We start from the raw sequence: 22,252 nt of genomic DNA on the forward strand, positions 1-22,252 counted from the left end.
TGAAAAATTATGGAAATTATGTTAATCATATAGAAAAATAGCTTAACTCTTCAGCAACACTCTGGTACAAGAATCAATGCTCTACGACGTTTCTACAAGGAATTAATCATTTATATCGGGTATGTTGACGGCGACGTCCGTAGCACGTCTGCTCTCAACCCATATATTTTTTGGATTTTTTTACTTGTTTTTTATCGTTTTTTCTTGCATTATTCTTTCTAATATAATAATTGACTATTTGGCATTATATAAAAGTAGGCGGAGCTTATACGTAGACTTCTAGCCAATCAGGAGCCATCTGGGAACACTGGCAGTATTCCCGCTCCAGAGAGAGCCAGGAGAAACCACTTCATTATTACGCTTATATCAACTCTACGGCTTATTTATCTATCAGAATTTATCTAATATGATATAATTAACACTATAAATAACATACAAACATGTTATATACTCTAGACTGAATAAAATAGGCCATAATATGGCGAGAGTCTACCAGCAATATTTGATATAAAATAGTTACTCTTCGTCTTGTGATAGAAAACGGTGTGTTGAAGAGGATAACTGCACTAGAACACCAGTTTACTAAGAAAACCACCCAAACAAACGAGATTTTCGCTATTTTTTTTTTTTTTTCGAGACGGCAGGCCAGCCGGCATTCCAGGCCAATATCTCGGAAGTAACTTATTCACTTATTTCACTGTACTATGCCTTTATTACTTAATTAAGTGGGATAATATTCACAGAAATTGTAAAATAATGATTGTTCGTATTTTTAATGATGCATTTATGGAAATATTCCAAATATTTTGGGATTTATGTGGGAGTAAAGGGCAGATTTTTTGCAAAAGTCTAAGAACTAACAAGCTTTATTTTTTTGTGGAATAAAGATAAGATATTTAGAGGAAAGTGCATCATTAAAAAATCGTATTAGCATTGTTCTCTCGGTAACAAGTGCCCAAACAACCTTACGTCGTGCCATACAGGACTACCTTCCTGCCAAAGGACATTTTCAGTAAATCGTTCTCTGAATCCTTTCATTAAGGTTTTAAGGTTTAGATAAGATATTACAAGGACCCCAGTGGAAATAAGTCACTTCGACTTTTTTAGGGTTATCCTATGTAATTCACACTATGATAATTGTACTTATGTGTACCTGTACCTAAATAAACTTACATATTACTAGGCTCATATTCCAAGACACCCAGATGTTGCACATGTGTCTTACACACCAACTTTTGTTATTATATACCACTGATCTCATCATTGACTCATAACCAACAAATATTGCATTACAGGTTTACAAGTTCTATCACAACTAGCGCACGTTTATACTCTGAGGCATTTAACAAAAAAACTTATGGAATGCTAGATAAGTAAGTGGTATTTTTTTTGTGTTTTTATTCTGTGACAGAAAAGTATAATTATTTTTCTCTTGGTTACAGATCTTGCAAGAAATCATGTTTTGATAGAAATATGAACTAGCGACATGCAGATTTAAAAAATATTAATTTTCTGTGTATTCTTAATACAAAAATTATTAAAAATGCAGCGGTCATCTGATTCTCATTGTATTAATGTTGGTAGAATTATCGACAATGTTAGGTAAAAGGCCGCAAGTGCAACTAATATGACCTTGTGAAAGTTAAGACACATGTGCAACATCTGGATATCTTTATTGTAGACGTTTCGCCATCCAGTGGCTTTATCAACCACGATGCTGTGAACACTAACTCCAAGGCCGAGGGACTGATTACCTCATCTTTTGTATATAGTTCTACTGTCTTCCTATTATGTCCTAGAATCTGTATTGATAAAGCCACTGGATGGCGAAACGTCTACAATAAAGATATCCAGATGTTGCACATGTGTCTTAACTTTCATATTGTCGGTATTTTATACCTTTCTTGCACATAATATGACCTTATTGTGGCAACGTTTCGCTCTCCAAGATCTTATCAACGGCTTGATAAAGCTCCTGGAGAGCGAAACGTTGCCACAATAAAATGTCACATTAGTTGCATGTGTCCTTTTACCTAACATCTGAGTCTCGTGTTCTTCCAGCATCCCATGTCGAGTACCTGCTGGACTGGCAATCTTTCCCCAGGAGAATCTGAAGCTGCCCAAGAACTTTCTTGCCCACAAATACCACAATATTGTCACATACAAGTAAGAAAGATTTTTTTATATTTACCTCTAATTTCTTGGTAGTGAGTGTTAAGGCTTCATTTATCTCTTAAATTTGCAAGTTTTAAACAGCTGTTAATGCACTGACCACTAAATTTTCATTATGTTAAATGTAAAATCTGCTATTTGTAAAGTTTTACTAAATTTGGTAAAGCTTGTCAGGAAACAGTATAAGTGTTTCCTGGCGCTGGTCTTATATGACGACCTGCAGCTGGAGCTTTTGGTCATCTGACAGGCCTTCTGCTGGCTTACTAACTGTTATAACTTTTTAACTAATTATGTATTATTTAAGGTTATTTTAAAATAATAACTTACCTTGACAGTGAGCAACCAGCTGGAGGACACTTCTCGGCCATGGAACAGCCAACTCTCGTTGCCGTAGATCTTCACAAGTTTGTCTCCACCTTAGAGAACACCACCTGAGTCCTACATTGCCACCACCTGAGTCTTCCACCGCATCTCTAACTATTTTAGCCAAACTAATTAACAACAGATATGTACATGTTTATTACCTACATCATCTATTTTTTTGTTTCACATAAGGACATTTATCCATCTTCTGAAGTGTGATTTATGACACGCCAAAAAAAATTGCTATACTAAGAAAAAAAATTATTTCAAAGACTGGCCCTAGTTACACCACTTCTCTGGATGCAAATAAAACATAGACTATTGATTTACTAGATTTACTCCCCCTCTAGGGAAGTTCCTTGATGCTAGTGAGGGGCTCTTGATCTAGGGAATTGGATCTGTACTAAAAGCTCGTTTTCTTTTTCAAATTTCTGCACTGAAATATTTTTAGTTTATTTGGTATCATTTAGCAAGTTTATATAGTACATTATAGCATACAGATATTAAAACATTATAAACATTTGTAATATGTATATACATCAGTGATGAAAATCTGGTAGTTCACACAGACTAAATGGTTATAACTATATGACCATAATTATTAAAGGGGTGGAGGGGTAAGCCAGCAGAAGGCCTCGGTCACATGACCAAAAGCTCCAGTTAAGACCCGCGTCAGGAAACACCTAACCTAACCTAACCCTGGTGTTTCATAATGTATCTTGTAAATATCCCTTTCCCTCCAGGGAGGTTCCTTCATGCTGGTGAAGGGCTCTTGATCTAGTGAATTGGATCTGTGCTCCAGTTCAGTGAGTTAAGCTTGAATGCCTTCCGCCCTTTCTGTGGAGAAAAGTCTCCAGTTGTGAAGGGGCGATATCCCCCCTCTTGAACGGGGGGGGGTAATGACCCTCTCAGAAGGGGTTGTGAACCGTCTTTCTGTTTTCCCCACCACAACATAATTATCAAAGACATATGTGGGGCGAGGCGTCACAAGGCATGCCTTTCTTTACCAGATTTCCTGGCCACTTGCAGGAAAAAATCTTGAAAACCTACGCCCCCACTTGATCAACAAGCTAGGAATATTATGGCCCCATAAACCCGCCTAGAATCCCAAGAAACAGAGATTCTAGGATGAAGTGTTACAAAAGATAGCAATGAATGTCTATGAAGCTGAAGTCAGCATTTCCTTTGTGGGACGGGAGTTCGAGATGCCCAAGAGGGCATGTTGTGACAAACGAACGGGAACGTGTCTAAAGAGGGCATGGCTGCCTTCCCGTTAAAGAACCAAGGAACAGTGGCCACGCGCTCAAGACTTGATTTGACAATCTCCAAAGACACTATTTGGGAGAACATTCTCGTTACCGTGGATAGTGGTGGTAGTGAAAGTGACGGTACATATATCCGGCGTTGAGTGAAAGGACACTAGAACTATGACCCGAGTGATGTAGGCGCCATTCTTCAAGGAAGCCATCACTCCCAGTATCAGTTGGGTCCGATACAAATACCCAAGCTCCCTTCAAACTCGTATTAATCAGTTTAGCTGCAGCTAATAGGTAGATATGGGATTTGACTGGGGTGTAATGGTCTTCACCCTTAAACGCTAGTAAGTTGACAATGTAAAATTCTAAGCAACTAAACTTGACGTGCTGGTGTACTTTAGGATATTTGACTCCGAGATAAGAGAATTCCTTTTCAGTTTAGCTTCAAAGCTGTTTCTCTATAGGTCTGAATTTGTTTAGGACTGGGTATGTCCTAATTTGCCATTTATATTGAAAACCTCGAGGGTATTAGTGTCACTATAACGTGTAGGTTGGTAGGCAGGTATAATGTTTGTCAGGAAACAGAACAAGTGTTTCCTGTATGTTACCGGGTCTTAGTTATGTGATAACTCACATGGAGCTTTTGGTCATCTGACAGAGGCCTTCCGCTGGCTTACCCCTCCACCTCTTTAAAAACCATAGTTACGATTATAACCATTAGGAGGTACTCCTATAACTATGATAATGTGTGAATATCAAATCTCTTTTGTCTCGAGTTTTCAACACTAATACTAACTACACTGGAAACTTATGCTGCATAAATAAGGTTATGCAATACAAGAATAACTTCCTTGGATCAAGCAGCGACCTAAATACATAAGCAGCAATTATGTTGATAATAGCATTAATAAATGTGCTTATTTATGATAGAATCGGGAATAATGAGTTATGTTCAACTATTTTTGAAGAAAATTTTTAAAATTAATTTCAGTTATGTATATAAATTGAAATCTGTTACTGCAAGACTAACTTGAAATAGAGAAGAATTTAATATTTTGACGAAAGTATAACATTGTGACACAGTTCAAGGACACTTGTCAGGCTTCTTCAGTGTTATCATGCCTATCCTTGCTCCCAGCAGATTACAATATTTAGTTCTCATCGTGACATGCAAAGTAATATTAATATATCAGATCTTTGGCATCAAACGGAATTATATGTTCATAGGAAAGCGCTAATTCCGTACGAGTCATAAGGTTCCACAAGGATCGGTACTGGGACCGCTGCTGTTTATCTTCGTACATTATGAGAAAGTAAGTGATTAGAAACAGAAGATAAGGAAAGAAGTCTTCAAACTGACTTAAACTGCAAGATTGGTCTAACAAGTAACTTTTGGACGTCAACACCAGCAATGATTATTATAAAAAAAGAAGCGCTAAACCCACTAGAATCATGCAGGGCAGGGGGTGATGCAGGATCATAGTAAGGGTGGAGAAGGTTAACATAGGTAGTTACCCATCAGTGATAAGACCAGACACGGAGTACAGATTCGGGAAGCCCATCTTGGAATATGCAGCACCAGCTTGGAACCCACACCTGATCAAGTATGTCAAGAAACTGGAAAAATTCTCAGAGGGACCACTCCAAGAACTAACCCCTCAGGGAAGGTTCCTTGATGTTGGTGAGGGGCTCTTGATTTAGGGAATTGGATCTGTGCTCCAGTTCCTCGAATTAAGCCTGAATGCCTTCCACATCCCCCCCAGGCGCTGTATAATCCTACGGGTTTAGCGCTCCCCTCTTGATTATAATAATAATCCAAGAACTAAGGGGTATAAACTATGAGGGAGAAATTATAGGAGGTAAACTTGATACAGGATGGAAGGACTATGGAAGACATAAGAATGTACAAAGACTGAGATGAATTAGGAGTGGATAGTGACAGGCTGATAAATTAGACACATGTTCAACGCTTACCTGGAGTATACCTGGAGAGGGTTTCGGGGGTCAACGCCCCCGAAGCCCAGGCTGAGACCAGGCTTTGTGGAGGATCAGGGTCTGATCAACCAGGCTGTTACGGTTGGCCGCACGCAAACTGACGTACGAACCACAGCCCGGCTGGTCAGGCACTTACTAGGTGCCTGTCCTGCACCTTCTTGAAGACAGCCAGGGGTCTATTGGTAATCCCCCTTATGTATGCTTGGGTATCTTTATTGAAGAAACGTTTCGCCACAGTGGCTTCATCAGCACAATACAAAGAATGAAGATCAGAAGGAGTTTGAGGTAATCAGTCCCTCAGCCTGGAGTTGATGTCCCCGTTCACCTAGCAGCAAGTAGGTACCTGGATGTTAGTCGACTTGTGTGAGTGGCATCCTGGGGGTGGTAGTATACCCTAGATAAGGCTGGTACTTAAAAATGAGCTGAGGCTGCACAACAGTTCTTAGCCTGCAACTCCTCAAGGGAGGTTCCTTAATGCTGGTGAGGGGCTCTTGATCTAGGGAACTGGATTTGTGCTCCAATTCCCTGAATTAAGTCTGAAATCAAATCAAGTTTATTCTCTATAAGGATTACAATGCTGAGTTTACAGAATTTGGTTATTGTGTGGTTTACATGTAGTAAAATAATAATTACAGAGTGTACCACAAGAACACCTAGCATGGCTAGGCATTACAGTGTACCATTAGAACACCTAGCATGGCTAGGCATTACAGAGTGTACCACTAGAACACCTAGCATGGCTAGGCATTACAGAGTGTACCACTAGAACACCTAGCATGGCTAGGCATTACAGAGTGTACCACTAGAACACCTAGCATGGCTAGGCATTACAGAGTACCACTAGAACACCTAGCATGGCTAGGCATTACAGAGTGTACCACTAGAACACCTAGCATGGCTAGGCATTACAGAGTGTACCACTAGAACACCTAGCATGGCTAGGCATTACAGAGTGTACCACTAGAACACCTAGCATGGCTAGGTATTACAGTGTACCACTAGAACACCTAGCATAGCTAGGTATTACAGTGTACCACTAGAACACCTAGCATGGCTAGGCATTACAGTGTACCACTAGAACACCTAGCATGGCTAGGCATTACAGAGTGTACCACTAGAACACCTAGCATGGCTAGGCATTTCGGGCAGACTTAGATTAATTCTTAACTTTAAAATATTACAAATTATGAGGTAAGTTGGTATTATGGCTAAGTGACTAAATACTAGTGTTTTTTTTGCAGCAAGCAGCAACAAGGCTGCTCCTATATCTTGCCGTCCCCTGGGCCTATCCGAACTCCAGTGATGGCCAAATTGCAAGTACTGCTGCAACAACATGCAAGGAACCTATAGTGACATAAAAACTGACGGTGACGACAACGAAATGGACTAAATATGACAAAAGAGGGACCGGCATTCAAGTACCAGACCTGCTGCCAGACGTGAACCAGACATGAGACGTTTTCCACTACAATGAAATAACTGACCTCCATATCAACTGCACCAGTGTTTAACGGGAAGACAACATGGCAGAAAACCTGATCAACTAAATCTCCAAGGAAATGACAGGTCTGTAGGACTTTTTTCTTCAGTGCCAAACGAGGGAAAGAATTGAGCATTTAAACATGGCTGACCGGCATCCAAACAGCAGCTACTGCCAGACGTACAACTAGCGAAGTGAAATTCTCATCTTTACTGACGTTCATCTGTTGACAGTAGCATCATATCTGTACCACCATCATATCACCTGTACCAGTGCTAACGAGAGGGAAACACAGGAGACATCGTCAAATCAACAGTACAAAACTCCAAGGTTATAGGTCGGATATCCCTCAGTGCCAGTCGTGGGAAAGAAGTGAATAGTTAAACAGTCAAGGTTAATGTTTTAGTAGCTGACCTATATTCAGCTGACCAGTGTACAGTGAGAGAATCATAGCAGAAAACGCCAAATATATCTATAAACTCAAGGAAAGTCAGGTTGTAGGTGGCGTTACTCCCCTCAGTGTTTTAAAAATGGCTGAGTCAGCAGACCAGGTCAGGCAGTCAACAACACGACACAACCCCCGATAAATGGAATTGAGGGGGATTTGGAAGGATAAAACCATTGATTAAACCTTTCTGGTCTACCAGAATGGAAAGGAGTTAGAAGTTAATTGGTGAAGCCAGACTGTGAAGTGAGGTGGGTAGGGGAGTGTGTAATAAGGGGTTAACTGTAAGGGTTTTGTGAAGTTAAGGGAAAAGTGAGCAGTGAAGAGGGTTTTGAAGAGGTTAACTGTAAATTTTACTAGTAATGAGCAGTGGTGATTGCTAAAGCAGATACTAAGTGTACTAGGGACTGGAAAAGAGAAATAAATATTATTGTATATGAGTAAAAGAGCGAAGAGTGAAAATGGCAGGCATTAGGGGGGTACAGGCTGCCATAATTATATTTATATTTCTTCTTCAATTCCATGAAGAAAGAAATCAGTCATGGGGGCTGGAAAAGGTGAATGGAGTAACAGCGCCCTGGACAGTAAAAGCCCAACAGTTGCCATCCTACCAGAAAAGTAAACCTCACTATCGCCGCAAGGTATGGCAACACCGCATACCCAAACAAAAACAGTGGCACACAGCTCTTATTGTAGCGCTCTTAAGTGGTGATATCCAAATTAATCCAGGACCTCAAACTATTGTGCAGAGGCAAAACAGACAGATAAATGACGGCGATAATGACGGTCTAGTAGCTAGGGATGATAACCTTAACTCCATATGTAATGCATACATAGGTCAATGTGAGACAATACAGCCATTATTATCTCAAACACTACCAAACAGGTGCATACACTGTACTAAAGTACGCATGAAAAACAGAAAAGGCACCTTATGTAAAATGTGTAAGGGGTGGGTGCATGATGGATGTATGTACAATTATAGCAACGGTGCCAGAATTCATTTTGTGTGTAACAAATGCACTTTGGCACAGTTACCCTTTAGCAGTGATGACATTGATTTACCTAATTTTAATACAAATGACCCATTGCCATATATTGATGATTATGATTGTTTTATGAAAACAGGCCTTCACTTTATTCATGTCAATGCAAGATCACTTCTTCCTAAATTGGCAGAGATTAGGATTCTAGCTAACAAAATTAGGGCGGCAGTTATAACCATCTCTGAATCTTGGTTGGATGATACGGTGACTGACGACGAGGTCAAAATAGAAGGTTACAATATAAAACGCTTAGATAGGAACAGAAAGGGTGGTGGAGTATGTGCCTACATTAGAAATGACTTAGCTTACAACCCAAGACCTGATTTAAATAACAATAAACTGGAGATTCTATGGTTTGAAGTGCTGCTTCCCAAGACCAAACCCATCTTAGTAGGAACTAGTTACCGCCCTCCTACCCAGGACCAGTTCTTAGAAGACTTTTCCAGAGTCTTGTCCGGAGTTGAAAACAATTGCGAGACAATAATACTGGGCGACTTCAATATCTGTTTTCAGCAGCAAAATAACGGGCTATGCAAAAGGTATAAGCAAATTCTAGGATTAAATAGCTACACCCAACTAATTAATACACCAACCCGGATCACACAGTTCTCAGCCACCCTAATTGACCACATACTTTGTAACCGCGCTGAGAACATTAGTCAGTCAGGCGTCATTACCACAGGTCTTAGTGATCATTTCATCATTTACTGCACCAGGAAAATCACTAGGGATAGGATAGGCCTACACAGGACAATAAAAATGAGGTCAACTAGAAACTACAGTAAAGAAACACTGGTAAATAGGCTACACAATTGTGACTGGACAGAGATAACAAGTTGCACGGACGTAAACGATGCCTGGGAAAAATTCAAAACAATGTTCACTACCATTCTTAATAATATTGCACCAGTTAAAGAGGTTAGGATTAAACGAAGAACTGAACCCTGGATGACTACTGAGATATTAGATAATATGAAATTCAGAGACCAGCTGCTAAAAAGATTTAAAGCAAACAGACAGGATATTGCAGCACTAAATGAATTCCAAAGGGTGAGGAACAGAGTACAGAGGCTTATAAAAGGAGCAAAGGCAAAGCACTACTGCTCAAAAATTGAAGAGTATAAGCATAACCCCAGAAAGCTCTGGCAACAACTAAAACAGTTGGGGTATAGCCATAAGCCAGTAGATAGGTCTAACATAGTACTCACTATCGATAATGAGGTATGCCACGAAACATCTAAGGTGGCAAATTGCTTTAATTCCTACTACACATCTGTTGCATCAACACTAGTAAGTAAACTACCAGCTGCATCAAATACCTTTAACACAGACTCTGATAAGTTTCAAACATACTATACCAATAAAGGGGTAACCCCAAACAGTTGTCAACTAGTAAGTGTATCTCATGACTTCATTCAAAAAGAACTAAGCAGGTTAAACCCAACTAAGAGCACAGGCCCTGATAACATCCCGTCTAAGTTCCTAAAAGATGGTGCTTCTGAACTGTCAATCCCTATTGCTCACATAATAAATCTATCAATCACCACTAATACCGTACCGGAGGGGTTCAAGGAGGCCAGAGTTACTCCTATCTTCAAGAAAAATAATAGGTCTGATGTAAGCAACTATAGACCTGTTAGTATACTCAGTATAATATCTAAAATTCTGGAGAGGGCGGTGTATTCTCAAGTAGTTAAGTACCTTAATGACAACAGCATTCTCCATAGCTATCAATCGGGCTTTAGAAGATCCTACTCAACCGATACCTCCCTTATTAATCTGATGGATTACCTGAGAACTGAAATGTCAAAAGGGAACCTCATAGGTATGGTAACCTTAGACCTGCAAAAGGCCTTCGATACTGTCAACCACAATATATTATGTAAGAAACTTCAAGCTATCGGTATAGGTTCTGTAGACTGGTTTAAGTCCTACCTTAGCAACAGGAGACAAATAGTCAAAATCAACAAAACAGAATCAGAACCCCTGCCGATAACATGTGGAGTTCCCCAAGGTAGTATTCTGGGTCCCTTATTATTCTTATGTTATGTCAATGATATGCCTATCAGTGTCAAGTGCAAACTCCTACTGTATGCAGATGACAGTGCTCTGTTAGTGACAGGTAAAGACCCACAAGATATTGCTAATGTTTTAACACTGGAACTGGAGTCCTGCAGCAAATGGTTAGTAGACAACAAACTATCATTACACCTAGGGAAAACTGAAGCCATTCTCTTTGGAACGAAACATAAACTGAGAAGGGTAAATAATTTTAATGTTCAGTGTAATGGGGAGTCCATCACTTTGGTTTCATCAGTAAAATATCTGGGAATCCCCTTTGACCCATGCATGTCAGGAGAATTGATAGGGAACAGTGTAGTAAAGAAAGCGAATGCCAGACTGAAGTTCCTGTATAGACAAGCACAGTGTCTACCTACTGAGGCTCGCAGGACCCTATGTCTAGCCCTTATACAATGCCATATGGATTACGCTTGCTCTTCATGGTACTCTGCCTTGACAAAAAAACTGAAAGATAGACTGCAAATCACCCAGAACAAAATCGTAAGATTCATCCTGGGGCTGGGACCAAGAGAACATGTAGGCCAGGATGAATTACAGCAGTTGGATATGCTGAATGTTGAAGACAGAGTAAAACAACTGAAGCTAAATCATGTTTATAAAATTGCTCACGAACAGTGTCCAGAATATCTTGCTGTCAATTTTGTCAAGGTTGGGAACCAAAGCAATCATAGTACTAGGGGGAGAGAGCACAACTTTGTAGTACCCACAGTCAGTGGCCAGGCTTCAAACACCTTTTATTGTACAGCAATAAAGGAATGGAACAGACTACCTGCACATGTCAAAGCCAGTCATAGCATGAACCAGTTCAAGAAGACTGCCAAAAAGTGTCTGATGAATGAAGCTACAGAAAGGGAGGGGAATGATTTTCTATTTTTTAGCTAAAATACGTGTAAATTTTACCTTATTCCTAGTAATGACCCTCGTATTGTAGATAGTCTTAATGACCCTCGTGTAGTAGATAGTCTTTTTAGTATGATAATAAGATGTTATCTTCATTGTAGAATAATAAGAAAATATTATAACCTTTATATTATAATAATAAGGTAAAAGGACCCCGATGGAAATAAGTCACTCTGTCTGACTTTTTTGGGTTATCCTAGGTTCTCTACACATATGCTGCTATGTATGATAATTCTATGTAACTGTATTTGTGTATACCTGAATAAATTTACTTACTTACTTATACCTACATGTTGCACATGTGTTTAATTCATCTTTTTTTGTATTGTATACCATACATGTACATCTATGTATGATAATTTGTGTAACTGTATTTATATATACCTGTACCAAAATTAACTTACTTAAGGGTGAAGACTAACTGCAAGGTCGTCCAGACTACAGTGAGTTCAAGGGAAGCCCCTTAATGCTGCTCAGCTCATCATCCAAGAACTTACACCATCTCCCTTTTCTGGGATCAAATCTAATACCTTCCATTCACCTTGATGATGTATAAACACTACGAGTTTAGCGCTTCCCCATGAATTTAATAACAATTAAGTTTTTATTTAAACTGTCTATATATCTATTTTTAAAATAGTCTTCCAGGCAGATGGGTAATATCATTTATATATATAGTGTAGTACATTATAGGATGACCCAATTATAATAATCTTTATTTCTACAAGTACACAATAAAATGTATACAAACCATAGCTGACAGCAATGACATACTATATAGAAAGCTCCTGGTTATGCAAAGCATTTTGGGCAAATTCATTTAATTTTACCATGGACCAGGCCATGGGTATTGACCCCTGAAACACCTTCCTGGTGTACTCCAGGATGCAACACACACCAGTTGCTTATTGCTACAGGTTGAGTGATTCTCTGTGAATATACTAAAATAATAGTTCATACAAGTTTTTGTTTAGACTAGCCATATACAAAGGTATTAGTGTTCAGAACGTAATCTTTATTACAGTGGCACTTCATGCCTATAGTTCACAACTAAGTAAGTTTATTTAGGTACCAGTACACATGAATGTAGTTACATAAATTATCATACATAGCAACATATTTGTAGATTACCTAGGATAACCCCCAAAAAAGTCAGTGACTTATTTCCATTGGGATCCTTTGATTACGAGCAAAAGGTGTTATCACTGAACCATGAACTATGCTTGACCCAAGGTAGCGGCATCAAAATCTTAGTTTCATTTGCAGATGTCATGGTCACGGTTAGAACATAAGAACATAAGAACATAAGAACGAAGGAACACTGCAGAAGGCCTACTGGCCCATGCGAGGCAGGTCCAAGTCTCCTACCGGCTTAAGCCAATGCACCCAACCTAGTCAGGTCAGGTCACATTGACTTAAGGGAGGAACACGGCAACCGACCTGTTAGCACAAGCTATCAGGTCTAACTCACACCCACCCACATCTACTCATGTATTTATCCAACCTATTTTTAAAGCTACACAACGTTCTGGCCTCTATAACGGTACTTGGGAGTTTGTTCCACTCATCCACAACTCTATTACCAAACCAGTACTTTCCTATATCCTTCCTGAATCTGAATTTTTCCAACTTAAAACCATTGCTGCGAGTCCTGTCTAGGCTAGATATTTTCAGCACACTATTTACATCCCCTTTATTTATTCCTGTCTTCCATTTATACACCTCAATCATATCCCCCCTAATTCTACGTCTTTCTAGAGAGTGCAGTTTCAGGGCCCTTAGTCTATCCTCATAGGGAAGGTTTCTGATACATGGGATCATCTTTGTCATCCTCCTTTGTACATTTTCCAGAGAATTTATATCCATTCTGTAATACGGTGACCAAAACTGTGCAGCATAATCTAAATGAGGCCTAACCAAGGATGTATAGAGTTGAAGAACAACCTGAGGACTCCTATTATTTATGCTTCTTGATATGAAGCCAAGGATTCTATTAGCTTTATTGCGAACACTTATGCACTGTTGTCTTGGTTTCAGATTACTGCTAACCAGAACTCCTAAATCTTTTTCGCAATCCGTAATATTAAGATCTACATTATTTAGTTTATATGTGGCATGGTTATTGTCCTGTCCAACATTTAGAACTTTGCATTTGTCTATATTAAACTGCATCTGCCACTTCTCCGACCACTGCATCAGTCTATTCAAATCTTCCTGGAGTGCTCGAATGTCCTCGTCAGAATGAATTCGACGGCCTATTTTGGTGTCATCGGCAAACTTGCCGATGTCGCTCTTTATGCCCTCATCTATGTCGTTTATGTAGATTGTGAACAGCAGGGGGCCCAACACTGACCCCTGTGGAACACCGCTCGTGACGCTTCCCCACTCTGATTTCTCCCCATTTATGCAAACTCTCTGCTGCCTATTTGTCAACCATGCCTCTATCCAGGAAAAAATTTCTCCTCCTATTCCATGTGCTTTAATTTTCCTCAATAGTCTCTGATGTGGGACCCTGTCAAAAGCCTTACTGAAGTCCATATACACAATATCATATTCATTACCATGATCTACCTCCTCAAATACCTTAGTGAAAAAAGTTAATAAATTCGTAAGGCAGGAACGCCCCTTTGTAAAACCATGCTGAGATTCGTTGATTAATTTATGCTTTTCAAGGTGGCTACGAACTGCCTCGGCAATTATTGATTCCATAAATTTTCCCACTATGGAGGTTAGGCTTATTGGTCTATAGTTCGAAGCTAAGGACCTGTCACCTGTTTTGAAAATAGGTATCACATTTGCCATTTTCCACTTATCTGGCACCATGCCAGTTTGTAGTGATATGTTGAAAAGATTAGCCAAAGGTGTGCTAAGCTCCTCTTTACATTCCTTTAGAACCCTTGCATACAGTTCATCAGGGCCTGGGGATTTGTTAGGTTTTAATTTATCTATTTGCCTAAGGACCATGTCACTTGTGACCCTAATAGTGCACAGTTTATTATCGTCCTGTTCTACATAATTTATCATTACTGGAATATCGCTGGTATCCTCCTGTGTAAAAACTGAGAGGAAGTATGTGTTAAAAATTCTACACATTTCCTTATCACTGTCAGTGAGCTGACCCGAGGAACTTTTGAGTGGGCCTATCTTGTCCCTGATCTTACTTCTGTATACCTGAAAGAATCCTTTTGGGTTAGTCTTCGATTCTCTTGCAACTTTAACCTCATAATCTCTTTTTGCTTTTCTAATTCCCTTTTTTATTTCTCTCTTTAACTGAATATATCGATTTCTTAATTGCCCCTCTCCTCTTTTGATTTGCCTATATATGCCTCTCTTTTGACCAATCAGATATTTTAATCTATTGTTCATCCATTTAGGATCATTTTTGTTTGATCTGATTTCCCTATTTGGAACATAATTTGACTGAGCAGCTAGAACTATGCCCTGGAAAGCATCATATCGGCAACCATCACCACCTACCTGACCCTTAGTCAGGTCATTCCAGTTCAGCCCACCTAAGTAATTTTTCAGTCCTATGAAATCAGCCAAGCGAAAGTCAGGGACGGAGACTTGATTGCCATTATTAGGGGAATTCCATGATATATTAAAACTGAGTGATTTGTGATCACTCTCCCCAAGCTCATCATTAACCTCAAGATTATTAATTAGTGTTTCCCTACTGGCAAGAACCAAGTCAAGGAGGTTATTTCCCCTAGTTGGCTCTGTCACAAACTGTTTTAAAAAACAATCCTGGATCGTATCAAGAAAGTCACCCGACTCTAAATTTCCTGTCAAATTGCTCCAGTCAATCTGTCTATAGTTGAAATCTCCCATTAGCACAACATTTTCGTATGTAGATGCCTTACGAATTTCGTCCCATAGAAGTTTACTGCACTCCCTATCAAGATTTGGGGCCCTGTAAATCACACCCAAAATTAGTTTTTCTCGGCCCTCGAGAAGCTGTAACCAAACAGATTCAGTGGCTGACGCTTCTAATTTAATATCTTGTCTTACACAACAATTTAAATTGTCTCTGACATACATCGCTACTCCACCACCTTTCCTGTTGACCCTGTCAGTGTGGAATAATTTATAGCCTTGTATGTGACATTCAGAGGGCATCTCTCTATCTTTCAGATTGAGCCAGGTCTCTGTTATAGCAATAATATCTATGTTTCCTGCACTTGCAATTAATCTTAGCTCATCTATCTTATTTCTAACACTCCTGCTATTAGTATAGTAAACCTTAAGGGAGCTAGTCCCTTGCTGCCCTCTGCTGCCCCCCTTTGTTAGCTGACCTGTTCTATTGTCTTTATTTATAACTTCATGCTGAATGCCTTTTATACATTTACTGTTTCCAACCCTAGTGTTGCAACCTGCTTGTTTCCCACACACACCCATACCTCTATCTTCCATCAGTTTAAAATCATAGGCATTTCACCAATGGCCTTCTCAATCGAGTCTGCAAGTGCTACCACCCCTGCCCCAGAGAGATGTACCCCATCCCTTGCATACATATCATGTTTGCCATAAAAGTTGTTCCAGTTGTCAATGAATGGGATTGCAAGTTCCTTGCAGTATCTGTCTAGCCAGCAATTTACACCAATTGCCCTAGACAACCATTCATTTCCTACTCCCCTTCTAGGCAAGATGCTACATATGATTGGGATCCCTCCCTTAGACTTAATGAAATCTATAGCTGACCTGTACTTATCTAGCAGCTCTTCTCTCCTACCCTTCCCAATATCATTTCCACCAGCACTGAGACAGATAATGGGCTTGTTCCCATTACCTGACATGATATTATCCAGCCTGTTGACAATGTCCCCAACACCAGCTCCAGGGAAGCACACTCTATCTCTCATCTTCTTATTCCTATTACAAAAAGCACGGTCAATATATCTTACCTGAGAGTCACCAACCACAAGAATGCGCTTACCTTCATTAGCAGGGGCAGTAGTACCCTTACCTTCACTGGCCACTGAAGTACATTCATCCTGGAGAACAGAGAAGCGATTTCCTACCTTCAGATCTTCACTCTTAACTTTCCTTACTCTGATGCGCCTCCCATTACTGTGAACAACTCGCCACTTGCAGCAGGTGCTGGGCTGCACCTCACTGCTGGTAGCTGTTGCTACCTCCCCAACTACAGCCTCCTCACAGCGAGAGACAGACTGCACCTCACTGCTAGAAGTCTCATTCCCCACAACTCCAGCCACCTCACACTCTCTCCCAGACCCATTGAGGTGGACCTTCAGCCTCCTAATCTCCTCCTGGAGAAGCAAGACCTCCTCCTTCAACTCTCCAACCTCAGTTTTTAAAACACTGCAGAAGCAAGCCATGCTTTGTAACCGTCCACGCTAATCCCCAAAGCAGCTCAGGAGACATCTAGGTTATGGAGTAATGACACTTAAATATGGTGGATACCTTTATTAACAAAAACATTTTAATTACACAGTTGGCAGAAAGGTTGTTAATAAACATATGCCCTGTGTGAGCAAAATGTTGTCATTAATAACGGGATCTACTGCATCTAAGTGTCATTTGCAGCACTTTGTTGGTATTTACAAACCTTTCAGATCTAAGGTTTATTCCCTGGGAAAATGTAAAACATTATAAATTGACTGGCTAGGGTTACACTTAGCATTCACAAACCCAGATTACACACAGTTTAAGAAAAGTTAGGTTATATTGTATCAAGTTAAAGTTTATATTCTAGTCTTGTGATGTGTCAAATTGTCTGAAGTGTTTCAACTTTAAGTAAATATAACTTCCACCACAGGACTTGCGAGATTTTAAGGCTCGCCTGGCACTGCCCCTGAGACTGACTCCAGCTCTGGAAGATGCCAATTTCACATATGGTATGAACTCTGACACCTTGCAAGAAATTGTGGAGCATTGGAGGGAGAAATACGACTGGAGGAAGAGAGAGGCAAGACTCAACTCCTACCCCCATTTCAAGTAGGACAGTATTATATACACAATAATTATATATTGTATAGAATTATCTTTTAGTATGCATTGACATTTAAAATATACATGAGAATTTGTATAATTACAGCATATGCAGTACATACATAAGTATGCTAACTTGGATAGGAAGTGTTCCTGAAATTGTGCCCTATCTTGTATTATGCCTTTTTTTGTTATTTATGTAGGGGGTCATGTTTTAAAACAACCTTGGTGTAAGCACTTGTTTCAGTGAATGGTGAGCTTGCATTATGTTTCCATGCCAAGTGGGGAGGCTCAGCCAGTAATGTACAGTATGTGTTGACTGTTACTCTTATCTTAGTACTCATTGTGGAAAACTGTCCATATCACTCATATTTTGCTTAGGAAATAATTATAGATGGAGGGCGCTGTATATATTGAGGTAATGCGTTATTCCACTTCACTGTACTGCAACTATAGTTTATGGAAACATAATAGTACTCGAGCAATTATGTAAGTGTATTTATGTAATTGCTTTTGTAAGTGTATTTTTGGGGGTCTGAAATGGATTAATATAATTTACATTATTCCTTATGGGAACAAATTCGTTCAGTATCGGCACTCGAACAGCCTTCTGGAACGAATTAAGTTTGTATCCCGAGGTACCTCTGTATAATATTACAAGGACTTCAGTGGAGGGGTGCGGGTAATCGAGTAAATTATATACAAATTATACATATTTTTTTCTAAGCTGTTGTATCTGAGCACGTCTGCAAAGACAGTGATAATGTATGATGGTGAAAGTGTTGAATGATGAAAGTTTTTTTTCTTTTGGGTCACCCTGCCTTGGTGAGAAATAGCCAACATGTTAAAAAAAAAAAAAAAAAACTTAATTTTCCAGCATCGCTTGCAGCTGGAAATAACTGGTGATAATTTATACATAACTAAGGTTTTCACTATACAGTGGGCACTTAACTATCCAAATTACTGTATAGGGCAGAGCCTTGTCCATAAAGTATAGAGGTTTGTCTTCTTAGACATCTTGTAGTTTTATCTAGTTTCCTAAACATGTCACTGAGTTTATTCAAATCCTATATAGTATTTTTTAAGACTGGCCAAGGGTAATTAAGAGAAGATAAAAATAAATTGGACTCTCTCAACAAGCTTAATATAAAAATTTGTATTTCTTGGCAAAATTACACTAAACAAAGTAATACTTACCATACCTACACCAAATGACCATGTTGAATACCAAGGATAAATTAATTTTATGATGGCCTGGTGGCCTGGTGGCTAAAGCTCCCGCTTCACACACGGAGGGCCCGGGTTCGATTCCCGGCGGGTGGAAACATTTCGACACGTTTCCTTACACCTGTTGTCCTGTTCACCTAGCAGCAAATAGGTACCTGGGTGTTAGTCGACTGGTGTGGGTCGCATCCTGGGGGACAAGATTAAGGACCCCAATGGAAATAAGTTAGACAGTCCTCGATGACGCACTGACTTTCTTGGGTTATCCTGGGTGGCTAACCCTCCGGGGTTAAAAATCCGAACGAAATCTTATCTTATCTTATCTTATTGGGACAACCTTGAGTTTTTGACCTAGCTAAACTGGCATGGAAATTGCAATAAAATCAGTGTGGATTTCATATTAGACTAACAATAAAAGTGAGACATGTTTTCAGATATTACAATAAAATGATGAATATTTAATTCAGTATTTATTAACTTGAAGCACAGTATGTTAAGATATGTCAGTGGAACGCCTTCCATCTGAACAAAAGAAACTAATGGAAAAATAAATAAAGAAACGACTAGGAAAAATAAGAATAATGATTAAGGATTTTACTTAAAATTTAAATATAATAAAAAAAATGGCCTTCGGTTCTTGTAGTTGGGCAGGAGTAGGTATGGCCCTGGATAGATCTTCTGATATTATTGATGTAGGTTATCCTGGGCGGATGGTGATAGTCCGATGTTTTGGAATCTCCTACCACTTGGATGGAGCACCACAAGTAGAACAGGTAAGGGCCAGTAGTAGTCCAATAATGTTAATAAGTCTCATTAACACATGTCTTGCTCCTTTATCTGGCGTCTATCCTGGATGACCACGCCAGGAACAGAACTGGTAATATGAAGAAATAAACTGGTTACCAATGGTCATGATAATATAACATTTAAGAATGGAAGAGAATGATAAATGCCAAAATCATTACTGGTAACCAGCAAACAAAAGAAAGGAACAAACAGTAATACTCCTGGTAGATCACCCTACCTGATTAGGAGAAGAGTGGAGGTGAAGTGACTCTCCAAACTTCAACCCACACCAGGTATGGTCAATATTACCAGGAGTAGAAATTTGAACAAATCAGACACCAAGAACTAGTTTTGCCCCAGCCCGCCAGAGGGGGGGGGGTGCGCGACGTAACTCGCTAATGGTTCCTGGTTGCCTGAACAACCTTAACCCCACTTACGCCTACTTTTCCCTCACAGATAATTGATATGTTCAGTATTATTGAAGCAGAGTATGTGAAAAAATGAATATGTTCAATATTACTCGACATTTTATCACTGATTGCACAACATTTTCTTAAATTTCAGGACCCGCATAGAAGGGTTAGACATCCACTTCATGCGTGCAAATTCCAAGATTGGCAGTGCCAAAAATGTCAAGGCAGTGCCACTGCTGCTGATCCATGGGTGGCCAGGCTCCTTTGTTGAGTTCTACGACATACTGCCTCTCCTTAACCACCCACAGGAAGGCAGTAATGTTGTATTTGATGTCATCTGCGCTTCCATCCCTGGCTATGGCTTCTCTCAGAGCTCCTCCAAACAAGGTGCTGCATCTAAATGTAATCTTTAAATCTTATATAAAATTTCTATAATTGTATAAGTCAGCAATATTTATTAGTAACAAACTGAGAAATGTGATGGTATCGTCCTTGATAAGCAGTATTGCTGTATTGTACTTGGTTTTATGCTTTCACAGTGTCTTGTAAAGTTTTAGATACAATATATTTATTTATTTTTTTTAACTCGGTAGCCATCTCCCACTGAGCGAGGGTGATCCAAAACAAGAAGAAATGTAAAGTTTCGTTTTACTTTAGTAATTTATACCAGAGAAGGGGTTGCTAACCTCTACCTTCCAGCATTTTGGTCGTCTCTTAAATCATGCATGGCTTACAGAAGAAGGATTTTTCCCCACTTCCCCATGGAGTCCTGGAGGTGGTAAGTACAATGCCTGCACTTTAAAGGAGGAGTTCGGGTTATTTGCTGTTTAGAGTGACATCTAAACTGTTTTACCTACAAAGACAGTGATACTTTGAATGATAGTGAAAGGTGTTTTTTTTTTTTTTTTTTTTTTTTTTTTTTTTTTTTGTGACCCTGCCTCAGTGGGAGATGGCTAGCATGTTAACCCTTTGGGGGTTTCAGACGTACTAGTACGTCTTACGACCCAGGGTTTTTGACGTACTAGTACACCTAAATTCTAGCACCCTCAAATCTAGTGAGAGAGAAAGCTGGTAGGCCTACATATGAAAGAATGGGTCTATGTGGTCAGTGTGCACAGTATAAAAAAAATCCTGCAGCACACACTGTGTAATGAGAAAAAAAAACTTTGACCGTGTTTTTGGATTAAAACAGTGACTTTGCACTGTATTTTCATGTGGTATTTATTGTTGTATTCTAGTTTTCTTGGTCTCATTTTATAGAATGGAAGACATATTACAGAAATTGAGATGATTTTGACTGGTTTTACAATGAAAAGTACCTTGAAATTGAGCTCAAAGAAGCAGAAATGTTCGATTTTTACCGAAGTTCAAAAGTAAACAAATCATGCTAAGCGTTCAATACACATCAACTGGTGAGTCTAATATTCTTTCACAAATGTGCTGATATTATTTATACTATTTCTACACTAATGCAGTAGTCTGCATAAGAGTAAATCTCATTTTTTTGTAAGAAAAATTCAAAGTCGAAAGCCAAAGAAATATAAGAGGGGCCTGGGGATGTGACTAACGAACAGAGAACTTGTTATTTTAGTGCCAGGAATGTCTTTTTTGTTTATTCTGGACCCTATTCGCAAACTGGCATCTTTTGAAATTTGTGAAATTGGCAAAATTGCTAAATTCTGACCACTTTATTGGATAGTTGAAATCGGTAAATGGGTGGTTTCTTGTACTCATTCGATAGAAAGAATGGAGTTCTAGCGAAATGGTTATGATTTTTGTCGACTAGTACACTGGAATTGGCCGAAAATAGGGCTCAAAGTGGGCAAAATCGCCGATGCATAAACATCGTTGAGACCGCTAACTTCGCGAGAGCATAATTCCGTAAGTTTTCCATCAAATTTCATACTTTTGGTGCCATTATGATCGGGAAAATATTCTCTATCTTTTCATAAGAAAAAATATTTTTTTTTTTTAAATTTGGCCTACCCTGAGAACAAGTCTCTGAGAGGACCTGTCGACCCCCAAAGGATTAAAAAAATGTTCTTTGATATTTTGTGCATTTTCATATATGTTCTGCTAAGGATCATTAAATTAGAGTTGTACTGTATTGCTAAGCAAAAAATTTTCTAAAACTGACA

General features: G+C 39.3%; 1 protein-coding gene across 3 annotated transcripts in view; it reads left to right on the forward strand.

Moving 5' to 3' along the window:
• The window catches only part of LOC128698552 (juvenile hormone epoxide hydrolase 1), a 52,071-nt gene that overhangs the window by 18,859 nt on the left and 10,960 nt on the right, over positions 1 to 22,252 (forward strand). The window contains exons 8-10 of one of the 3 annotated variants that reach the window (XM_070081248.1): positions 1,296 to 1,373; positions 2,062 to 2,166; positions 2,508 to 2,860. The exons of 1 other annotated variant lie outside the window; for it this stretch is intronic. In XM_070081248.1, the coding sequence (XP_069937349.1) occupies positions 1,296 to 1,373; positions 2,062 to 2,166; positions 2,508 to 2,607 (283 nt within the window). In that variant the 3' untranslated portion in view covers positions 2,608 to 2,860. Of the gene's footprint in view, positions 1 to 1,295; positions 1,374 to 2,061; positions 2,167 to 2,507; positions 2,861 to 17,518; positions 17,698 to 20,265; positions 20,502 to 22,252 lie in introns of those variants that run through there. One more of the 3 variants, XM_070081249.1, reaches the window with a different exon arrangement.

Source organism: Cherax quadricarinatus, unplaced genomic scaffold (assembly GCF_038502225.1).
Source record: "Cherax quadricarinatus isolate ZL_2023a unplaced genomic scaffold, ASM3850222v1 Contig2059, whole genome shotgun sequence".
In the NCBI taxonomy this organism is placed as follows: Eukaryota; Metazoa; Arthropoda; class Malacostraca; order Decapoda; family Parastacidae; genus Cherax; species Cherax quadricarinatus.